The sequence below is a fragment of the Notolepis coatsorum genome (assembly GCF_963971535.1).
Source record: "Notolepis coatsorum genome assembly, chromosome: 4".
Taxonomy (NCBI): Eukaryota; Metazoa; Chordata; class Actinopteri; order Aulopiformes; family Paralepididae; genus Notolepis; species Notolepis coatsorum.
Genome location: NC_140168.1, coordinates 105,692,999 through 105,704,322, shown reverse-complemented (window position 1 = coordinate 105,704,322; position 11,324 = coordinate 105,692,999). Strand labels below are relative to the sequence as shown.

The window sequence follows — 11,324 nt, the reverse complement described above, 5'->3', positions numbered from 1 at the left end:
TTACTGGGAGTTTATAAGTGAGAGATGTAACATCTGGGTTTAATGCCGATGCCTCTGGATGACCTACATCAGACAACGAGACCATCAGCGAGAAGATTAGCCGCTGCTGAAACTCTCACACAGCGGTTCCAGTGGTTTCCCACGAAAGCAGACCAAGCGGTTACAGTACGGACACCAGAAGAGCCTGTGTTTACCTTTTCCTAGGTGTGAGCAACTAACATTAAAATATAAAAAAATTATTTGTTGTTATGGTCGGATTACTGGAGCGAGATCAGCCAAAAAGAAAAGAAAACGTAAATTCAATTATAAAAATAAATAACTAATTTAAAAATAAACAACAAACAGTATTACCCTCCGTCAATTATTATTATCATATTTCTCTGTGACCAGACCACGCATGTATTGCATGATATGGCTGTTAAGTTTACCATCGGTGGTACATTTGAATCGTTGGCCAAAAGAATTGCTGGCGGAAAAACGTTGAATACATCACCTCGTCGTCACGCAGCCTGCAAACAGCCGTGTTCAAATTTAACATTTCTTCCACTCGCTTCCAAAACTAAAAACGCACACGCTAGTAGTGCTCATGCGAAACGGTTTGATTCCGGGAACACTACTGCTCATGTCCAGAGGGGCCGCCAAAACCAACACAAGAATAGTGTTCCTTTAGTAGTTGCTTTAAGCAACTTCTTTTTTCAAACGCATCATCAATGCATCACAACTTGAGATACAATATTCGGAACACAAGTCAACCCCAGCCGGTTAATAAAGGAACATGCTGTACCAGAGTCCGACAAGAAGGTAGATACCAACTTCCTCTCTGTGTGTTCAGTAGAAAGCTATCCGGCTACACGCCAGCCTAGCGGATCTGGACCACAAGCTGTTGGCCAAAAACACTCTCCCAGAGCTTTAAGCTAGGCTAACGGTCTATATCTGCTTCCATTCATTTGTGCTAAGCTAGGCTAGCTTGCAGCCGGATAGCTTTCTACTGAACGAAGTTGGTATGTACCTTCTTGTTCGACTCTGGAGAAGACGCATTTTCCCCAGAGTTTCCATTCAGTCCAAAATATCAATAATATATATGTGCAAATAAATGTATTAGTCGCCTCACAGCATCATTTGGATTCATCCGAATGAATACGGACCGACAATTTTACAAATCAATGCTGATGGATTTCTAGATATCATCGCATTGATTCTCTTCTTTTTTCTTTTTACGCCCCTATGAACAACCGATTGAGATGGAAAGTGGGGGGCGGCTAGGTGGCGCAGTGTGCAAGGCGCTCGCCACCAACGCAGGATACGCTGGGTTCGAGCCCAGCTCTCGGCGTTGCTACCGGCTTGGCTGGTCGTTCATACTAACGCAATTGGCAGTGTTAGGGGGAGGGAAGCTGGTGGTGGGGATCGGACGTTGTGGACAGCGACTCCTACAGGTCGGTTGGTGCGCCCGCGCAGTAGAATCATGAAGCGACGGGGCGGCGTGTCCCTCCCACGCAGACCCTCGCGCTGAGAGATCGCCTGTGCAGGTGAAAAGATGCACGGCTGCCTCCTCGAGTACCGAGGGGACACGTGATGTAAGGCTTCGTCCACATTGCAGCCGACCAGTGGGCGGCATGGTCTAACAGCGTTCGAGACGGGGAGGGGAGAATTGGACATACGAAATTGGGGAAGGGAGAAAAATAGAAGGGGGAGAATAAGTAGACAAAAAAAAATTGATGGAAAGTGGGTAAATTATGGGCGAGAGACAGAAGTGAGAGGAGAGAGAGAGACAGACAGAAGTGAGAGGAGGAGAGAGAGAGAGAGAGAGAAAGAGAGAGAGAGAGAGAGAGAGGAGAGAGAGAGAGAGAGAGAGAGAGAGACAAGGTGGGGGCAGGGGTGATAAGTGGTCATCTTGCTAGCTAACGATACAGCAGGCTAATTAACCCCTGACGGCGTCTCTGGGCCTGACTGTAGCTCCGCTGGGCTGAGAGGCTGATGAGCTGACTGTAGCCCCGCTGGGCTGAGAGGCTGATGAAGCTGACTGTAGCTCCGCTGGGCTGAGAGGCTGATGGAGCTGACTGTAGCTCCGCTGGGCTGAGAGGCTGATGGAGCTGACTGTAGCTCCGCTGGGCTGAGAGGCTGATGGAGCTGACTGTAGCTCCGCTGGGCTGAGAGGCTGATGGAGCTGACTGTAGCTCCGCTGGGCTGAGAGGCTGATGGAGCTGACTGTAGCTCCGCTGGGCTGAGAGGCTGATGAGCTGACTGTAGCGAATATCGCCAAGTTAACTCGTTTTTGGGATCGTTATTTCGTTTATTCGCTATATCTATTCATAATTCATGGCTGCAGCCTCTGCAGACCCTTCAGACCCTGTCTGAGCTGGCAGACGGTCAACACCGCCCTCTACTGCCTTGCGGAGCTATTGCACTCCATTGGAAACGGGCTGGTGTGTTTCTGAGCCGATCTGAGTCGTGGGGGCGGAGTTAAATACTCAGGCGAGGCAGGCCTTTACACACGACGGCATGGAACACTAACCCCGCCCGCCCGTTCATGTGTAACGCTCGGTAATGTCGGGGACACGATCGCTGTGGATAACTGGAATGGCGATCAGATAATTGGAGTCTTTTTTTTGCATTACATCAGAGACAAGGTAAGAACACTATATATAAAACTTGCGTTATTTCTTTCTCCCGCGATCAAAGCTATCTGTGTGGACCGTGTCGTGCTTTCTACCGTTGGCTGCGCCACGCTACGAGGGCCATTTCATGTATGCACGAGGAGATATAATAATGACAATCTAGCGTTGATTTCAGGATGATTAGATTATCAGCCGAAAAATTACAACGTGATGACTGGATTACACTAAAATGCCTTTTTCTCGTCTTTTCTGGAATTACTCAGAATCACCCAACCATATTCATATTCGGTATAAACGGAAATGTACGGATGAAAAAAACAATCTGTTTCGGGTATGTTGACTGGAAGCCAACTCACTGAGACTCGACGGGTGTATTAGACCCATAGCTCTAATATAAGATATATTTTAAGCACTCACAAATGTCGCAGTCTATAAAGACCTGGCGATGAAGGGGCATCAGCGCCCCTGCTGCTGGTGTTAAGTAGCGGTGGCCTCTTATAATAGCTTACATGTGTTCAAAAAGACTTGGGGTCCCTATTTGATAATGATAGGTAAATAAAAGTCAGGATATCTTATGTCTGATTTATATTCTCGGTGAATTTATATTTACAGTAGATATGTGTAACATAACATGCAACGGCTAAAAGATTATATGATCAATGTGAGGAATGTGCTGGCCTGTATTTCTGTTCATTTTATTTATTTTTAATTTTTCAGGTCGGTTTTCCTATCCTTAAGTTTTGTATCACAATGATGTGATGTGGAAAACATGTAAAGAGACTTGTCTGAATAATGGAAAATGCAATAAAAAAAGTTTAAATCCCCAAAAAAAACTCCTGTATGTTTTTAAATACAAGGCCGTCCTATAGGAAGCTTCCCCGCTATCTTTCCAATCTAGTTCGCCTCTAGCAGCTACCATTCCAGGTCCTCAAGATGGCTACTTAACTCTTTCACTGCCACACGACAGAAGGTTAACCCTTTACTATCACACAACCGACGGCGATGCTCCATCATTAGCATCATCCGCGGAGCTAATGATGCTAATAATGGAGCATCGCCGTCGGTCGTGTGATAGTAAAGGGCTAACCTTCTGTATTGTCACAGTGAAAGGGTTAACCGGCTGTCGTGTGGCAGTGAAAGGGTTAAAGAAGAAAAAAAACAGAATACACACTGAACTAGGAAGGACAGCTTGTTCTCGCTCCGCACCTTGGGCATGGGATGGGCTACAGGACCGTATCCACTCAGACACCCCGGTCTCTCTCTGCTCATTTAAATCTCTGTTACATAACTTCCTACGAGGAGAAGAAGAACGTCGCTGCTTTCGGTAGTCGGGTTCCCACGGCAACACGTTACTGTATTACCCTGTATTATCAACACACGTTACTACCATGTAGACTATTCTGTTTTGTGTTTTCATGTGATGTATTGTATACATGCACTTGTATTATGTTCTTGTGTGATGTATGGCACGTGTTATTGCCGTGTGATGCGTCTCACCCGCGTTCTCTGAGAGGCGGGAGAAGTGTCTCGAGTAGAAAACAGGGGACCCTGATGTAAACAAGACCAACGACTTTCTCTGGTCTGCCTCCCGTTAACAATTGTGTGTATTGAGCCGTACTGTATTGTACCCGTTCTGCAATCTGTTAATAAAGTTTTCAATCATTCATTCATTCATCCATTCATCCTCACCTGCGTTCTCCGAGAGGTAGGAGAAGTCCTCGCGGGGGGCAGGGTTAGGGTTATGTGTGATGCGTCTCACCTGCGTTCTCCGAGAGGTAGGAGAAGTCCTGGCGGGGGCAGGAGGCTGACGGCTGCACGAACAGGCCCTTGTCGAAGCCCTCCTCCGGCTCCGGGGGGATGTTGTAGACGAAGCGCCGTGTGGTGGCCTGCTTCTTCCTGCGCCCGCTGCCCACCGCCCCGGCCGCCGCCGCGTCCGCCGCCTCGCGCTTCACGGTGCCCCCGGGCGCCCCCACGCTGGCCGGCTCGTTCCACACAAACACCTGGCCCGGCCCGCCGGGCGCCCGCGCCGCGCCGTCGCCCTCTGTCGCCGAGTCCGAGGAGCTGTGGTGGTGGTGGTGGTGGTGGTGGTGCTGGCTCCAGCCCTCGCCCCCGCCGCCCCCCGTCGACACCTCCACCTCGCCCGCCTCCTCCTTCACCCGCCGGCCCTCCTCGCCGCCCCCCCCCTCCGCCTCGCGGCCCTGGCTGCCGCCGCTGCCGCTGGCCTTGATGGAGAGCTTGGACAGGATGCTGGTGGCCCAGAAGTTGCTCTGCTTGCGCTCCGGCCCCCCCCGGTGGCCGTCCTTGACCAGCGTGCGGCGCTTGTTGTAGTCCACCACCACCGAGTCGGGCGCCTCCTGCTTGATGCTGATGTTCAGCGCGTCCTTGATGAACGCCCGGCACGACTGCACCACCTCGGTCATCTGCAGGAAGCTGGCCACCGACATCACCTCGATGGCGTTCCCGCTGGTGAGCAGCAGGTTGCCCGAGTACAGGAAGTCCAGGATGACGGAGAAGCCCTGCACGGCGGCCAGGTCCAGGTGGGTGACCATGGCCTGGTCCTGGCCCTCGGCCGCCTTGGTCAGGCAGTACAGGGTCTTGAAGTAGCGGCTGCCGGCCACCAGGATGTTCTTGTGCGCGCGGAACACCTGGCCCGACACCACGATGTTGACGTCGCACAGGATGCCCGCCTTGCGTTGCTTGTCCAGCTCCTGCAGCAGCTGGTAGCAGTAGGAGTTCTCGTTGGGCCGGCCGCGGTAGTCCTCCTCCTCGGGGGCGGGGGGGGAGGGGGGGCTGGCGCCGCTGTCCGAGGGCCTCTCAGGTTCCTGAGCGGAGAAGAGGGGGGGGGGGGTTAATATGGGGAGACATTATCCACGGTTTGTTTAGAGCGGTGGTTCTCAACGTGGGGTTCGGGGTCCTTGAGGGGACGGGGGGTCTCCATTATTAAAAACGGGGAATAGTTTAATTTCACTCATATTTTATTAAAAGTTACGACTACTTCAACCGGTTTCACTTTCTCCATTTCAGTTATGGACTTCTAGTTTTAATCATATCTAATAACAAAAACCTTTTTAGATGGGGGGTCCCCGAGACAAACTCATCCAATGGGGGTCCCCCCTGAGACTAAATCTCCTCCAATGGGGGTCCCCCCTGAGACTAAATCTCCTCCAATGGGGGTCCCCCTGACACTAAATCTCCTCCAATGGGGGTCCCCCTGACACTAAATCTCCTCCAATGGGGGTCCCCCTGACACTAAATCTCCTCCAATGGGGGTCCCCCCTGAGACTAAATCTCCTCCAATGGGGGTCCCCCCTGAGACTAAATCTCCTCCAATGGGGGTGCCCCTGAGACTAAATCTCCTCCAATGGGGGTGCCCCTGAGACTAAATCTCCTCCAATGGGGGTGCCCCTGAGACTAAATCTCCTCCAATGGGGGTGCCCCTGTCCCCGACACTAAACCGACAGCGTTTTATTGCAACTTGATCATATATATTATCCATATTAGACAAGAAGACACCACTAGTACAAACTCACTTCTTCACATTAGAGATACAACATACAACAAGCGTTTCACCACAAGGGGTCAAAGGGCATAGCGTCAGGCCGTCCGCGGCACGAGTCCGGTGCCTTGCTCAAGGGACGAGGACATTTCGACAACCATCAGCTCTCGCTAGGATTAAACCGCCAGCAAGTCCTGTTAGCCGTCGGCAGTGTTATAAACAAAAGCACGGCGCTCTGCCTGTGTACCTTAGACTGACAGCACACACACACACACACACACACACACACACACACACAGGGGTGGCATGGCGACGGCGGTGCACCTGCCCTCGGGGGAGGGGAGGGGAGGGGAGGAGGGAAACAGGTCTGACAGGTCTGCTGCTGCGTGGGGGAGGGGGAGCAGGCGAGGCTGGTTACTAGCAGCACCGTGGCGAGGCGTTAGGAGGACCGCGCAGATCCTCCTCTGACGCGGCCGCTTTCCACTTCTTAACCCTTTCACTGCCGCACACGACAGCCGGTTAACCCTTCCCTGCGACAATACAGAAGGTTAGCCCTTTACTACTATCACACAACCGACGGAGATGCTAATGATGGAGCATCGCCGTCGATTGTGCGATAGTAAAGGGTTAGCCTTCTGTCGTGTGGCAGTGAAAGGGTTAAAATACAAAACAGAGAGAGAGAGAGAGATTAAGAGGTCACTATTCTCTCCTGAACGAGGCAGATGACAGATGGGCGAGACATTAAGAAATGAGGTGGATGAAAGGACAGACAGACAGGGCTTCGCTACTAGCAAGGTCGTTTCTTCAACGTGAGCACGTCTACTCTCTCTCATTTTCACTGAGGATGTGTCCAAAATAAATAATTGATTATTAGATAAGAGAGCTTCATAATCGACTTTCCAAACATGGATGAGGACTCAAGATTTAAGATGTTTATCGCTACTGTTAAATTTTATTTTTAATAGAAAGAAAACATAGCTTGCGTTGTGTTCAGCCATAGTTAAAGACAGTAGAGGTTGAGTACTTTATTATCTAAAGACGGTGAGTTAGAGTGTTGTGTTCATTCATAGTTAAAGACATTAGAGGTTGAGTACTTTATTATCTAAAGATGGTAAGTTAGAGAGTTGTGTTAATTCATAGTTAAAGACAGTAGAGGTTGAGTACTTTATTATCTAAAGATGGTAAGTTAGTGTTGTGTTCATTCATAGTTAAAGACAGTAGAGGTTGAGTACTTTATTATCTAAAGATGGTAAGTTAGTGTTGTGTTCATTCATAGTTAAAGACAGTAGAGGTTGAGTACTTTATTATCTAAAGATGGTAAGTTAGAGTGTTGTGTTCATTCATAGTTAAAGACAGTAGAGGTTGAGTACTTTATTATCTAAAGATGGTAAGTTAGAGTGTTGTTTGTTCATTCATAGTTAAAGATGTTGCCTTGTTGCACAAAAGAATGATCCCAGTCTCTTCCACACAGTGACAGTGAGGCGTACAGTTTATTAATTGAATGAATGAAGTTTATTTTCAGTCTTTGTTTACAACAAATCAAAAACACACTTGTGATCCTTTACAATTCTTAAAAACAAAATATATTTAAATAAAAAAGAAACGTGGATACATTTTTTTTTAAACGTTGTAAAAAAAATAAAAAATGGGTATCGGTATTGGTCGATACCCAAACACAGGTATCGGGACTGAAAAAGTGGGATGGGTGCCTCCCTAACCCTAACCCTCCAGGCCACGGCGCTCTAACCCCCCAGGAGGGAGGCAGGCACAGTAGAAGCTCCCCGACTGGAAGGACAGGTGGGACTGAAAGCCTCCCTAACCTGCAGTAACCCCCAACCACCCCCCCCCCCCCCTGGCAGGGCAGAGCAGTAACCCCCACCCACCCCCCCCCCTGGCAGGGCAGAGCAGTAACCCCCAACCACCCCCCCCCTGGCAGGGCAGAGCAGTAACCCCCACCCACCCCCCCCCTGGCAGGGCAGAGCAGTAACCCCCACCCCCCCCCCCCTGGCAGGGCAGAGCAGTAACCCCCACCCCCCCCCCTGGCAGGGCAGAGCAGTAACCCCCAACCACCCCCCCCCTGGCAGGGCAGGGCAGTAACCCCCACCCCCCCCCCTGGCAGGGCAGAGCAGTAACCCCCAACCACCCCCCCCCTGGCAGGGCAGGGCAGAGCAGTACCCGCCCCCCCCCCCCCCCCCCCTGACATCAGAGTGACATCATCACATCTATACTGTACTGATGACATCAGAGTGACATCATCACGTCTATACTGTACTGATGACATCAGAGTGACATCATCACGTCTATACTGTACTGATGACATCAGAGTGACATCATCACGTCTATACTGTACTGATGACATCAGAGTGACATCATCACATATATACTGTACTGATGACATCAGAGTGACATCATCACGTCTATACTGTACTGATGACATCAGAGTGACATCATCACATATATACTGTACTGATGACATCAGAGTGACATCATCACATCTATACTGTACTGATGACATCAGAGTGACATCATCACATCTATACTGTACTGATGACATCAGTGACATCATCACATCTATACTGTACTGATGACAGAGTGACATCATCACATCTATACTGTACTGATGACATCAGAGTAGGGCTGGGCGATATGACGATATTATATAAATATCGGGTACAGTTCATTAACGATACACTTTTTAAACGTATCGTGGATATCGTGATGTTTTGCCCAAGAGGCTTGTGTTGCGTCAATCTGGTCCACACGTTGACACTTTTGAACAGCGCCGCCCCACACACACAACTGAATCAAAAGTTACTACTTATGATAACAAAGGCATTCGTTTTGTGGCATTGACGTTATATAGTTACACTTTCAATAACATCAGCGTATTTACATAGCAACGACCGAGGTCGACCTAGATATAGCAAGCATTAGCCGTTCATATCTCAGCCCGTGCTGACTCCGTTGTGCCCATTCTGCGGTCTGTTAATAACGTTTTCAATCAGACAGATGTATGGAAATGCTTTTATTATAACATCCGTTGCAGTAAAATCACTATGCCTCCAGTCGTTTAGTCATTCTGCAGAGCTAAAAGGTAAAAGTCGGCCGCGGCGAGCTACTGCTGCCATTGTTGTTTTCATTGAGCTCTCCAATAGCGGAAGTAAAAAATTAATACGCGCTTGCCGATTGGTGCTAAGAACAGCAGGGCGGGTGCAAGCGATGTGACGTAATTGGCAGACGCGACTGTCAATCAAACTGATTCTGTTTGCCGACTGAATGAATATAAACGTTATTAACAGATTGCAGCATAGGTACAATACAGTACAGCTCAATACAACAACAGTCAACAGTGGACTGGAGGATGCAGACCAGAGAAAGACTTTCGTCTTGTTTACATCAGGGTCCCCCATTTTCAATTCATCATATTTCGTATCTAAATCATATAATATCTCATTGCTAAATATATGCAATATATAATCTAATAATCCAATAATCTAAATCTAATATATAATATAAAAATGCTAAATGCATGGGTATTTTATTTTGTCTTTAATGTTAGCTTGCAAACTCAAATACTGTCTTGGTAAGCCTCATAATGAATTGTTTGGGGGAAAAAAAGAAAAACATCGTGATGCGTATCGTGTATCGCCGAAAGGTCAGAAAATATCGTGATATCATATTTAGGCCATATCGCCCAGCCCTACATCAGAGTGACATCATCACATCTATACTGTACTGATGACATCAGAGTGACATCATCACGTCTATACTGTACTGATGACATCAGAGTGACATCATCACATCTATACTGTACTGATGACATCAGAGTGACATCATCACATCTATACTGTACTGATGACATCAGAGTGACATCATCACATCTATACTGTACTGGTGACATCAGAGTGACATCATCACATCTATACTGTACTGATGACATCAGAGTGACATCATCACATCTATACTGTACTGATGACATCACATCTATACTGTACTGATGATAGAGTGACATCATCACATCTATACTGTACTGATGACATCAGAGTGACATCATCACATCTATACTGTACTGATGACATCAGAGTGACATCATCACATCTATACTGTACTGATGACATCAGAGTGACATCATCACGTCTATACTGTACTGATGACATCAGAGTGACATCATCACATCTATACTGTACTGATGACATCAGAGTGACATCATCACATCTATACTGTACTGATGACATCAGAGTGACATCATCACATCTATACTGTACTGATGACATCACATCTATACTGTACTGATGACATCACATCTATACTGTACTGATGACATCACATCTATACTGTACTGATGACACCCTGGTACCCTGGACCACCCCATAGAGCAGGGGTTCCCAACCTTTTTTCCCCCAGGGACCCCCAAACATCTGATGAAATTCCTGGACCCCCCTCCTAATAAAATACAATTTTTTTTTTTTTTTTGTCATTTTAATACTTTTTTTTGTCATTTTAATAACAAACTGCTTATACACAGGCATATGCATCATAATTAGACCCACTATGCTTCTTTGACTTGTGCCTTCAATCAACAAATCTCATCTTGCACCATATGTATTTCAAAATGTTGGCCAATATTCAAATCCTGTATTCATCCTCTCAAATCAGGCCCTAATGGTGAATGGTTTGCATTTATGTTGAATGAAGTAAGAATCCACTGCAGTAAAAATATCCTCACCTCGAGTGGTGGTAGTAAGGTTGACTGACATGAGAATGTCCTGCTTCAGATCCTCATTTTCGATATACTGCACATAAACGATGAGCACAGCCTCGTCTGCGACAGTTGTAGTTTCATCAAGTTGTATGGCAAATGGACCATTTCTAAGCTTTTCTGACAGCTGCTGCTCGCAATCACTTGACATCTTATCAATTCGGTCTTTCACTACATTGTTCGAGAGTGGTACTGATTTTAGTTTATCCGCCACCTGTGGGCCGCACAGTTTCTAAACCATTTTGATGCAGGCTGGTTTGATGAGCTGCTCGCCAATATTGTGCGGTTTCTTTGCTTTTGCAATTAAAAGCGAACACTCAAAGGAGGCTTCGGTAGCCTTCTGTAAATCACTGCCACAGTGCCACCCATGCTCCACGCTACTCTAACATCAACAGGCTTGTTCGCCTTGAGAGACTGTTCTTTCCTCCGAAAAAAGTCTGGATCCTTCCCAACG

At 47.7% G+C, this 11,324-nt stretch overlaps 1 protein-coding gene across 1 annotated transcript in view; it reads right to left on the bottom strand.

The window, feature by feature from the left end:
- Window positions 1–11,324, bottom strand: part of zbtb10 (zinc finger and BTB domain containing 10) — an 87,385-nt gene that overhangs the window by 34,962 nt on the left and 41,099 nt on the right. Inside the window, exon 2 of the mRNA XM_084312391.1 lies at window positions 4,375–5,437. Coding sequence (XP_084168517.1) covers window positions 4,375–5,437 — 1,063 coding nt within the window. The remainder of the gene's footprint in view (window positions 1–4,374; window positions 5,438–11,324) is intronic.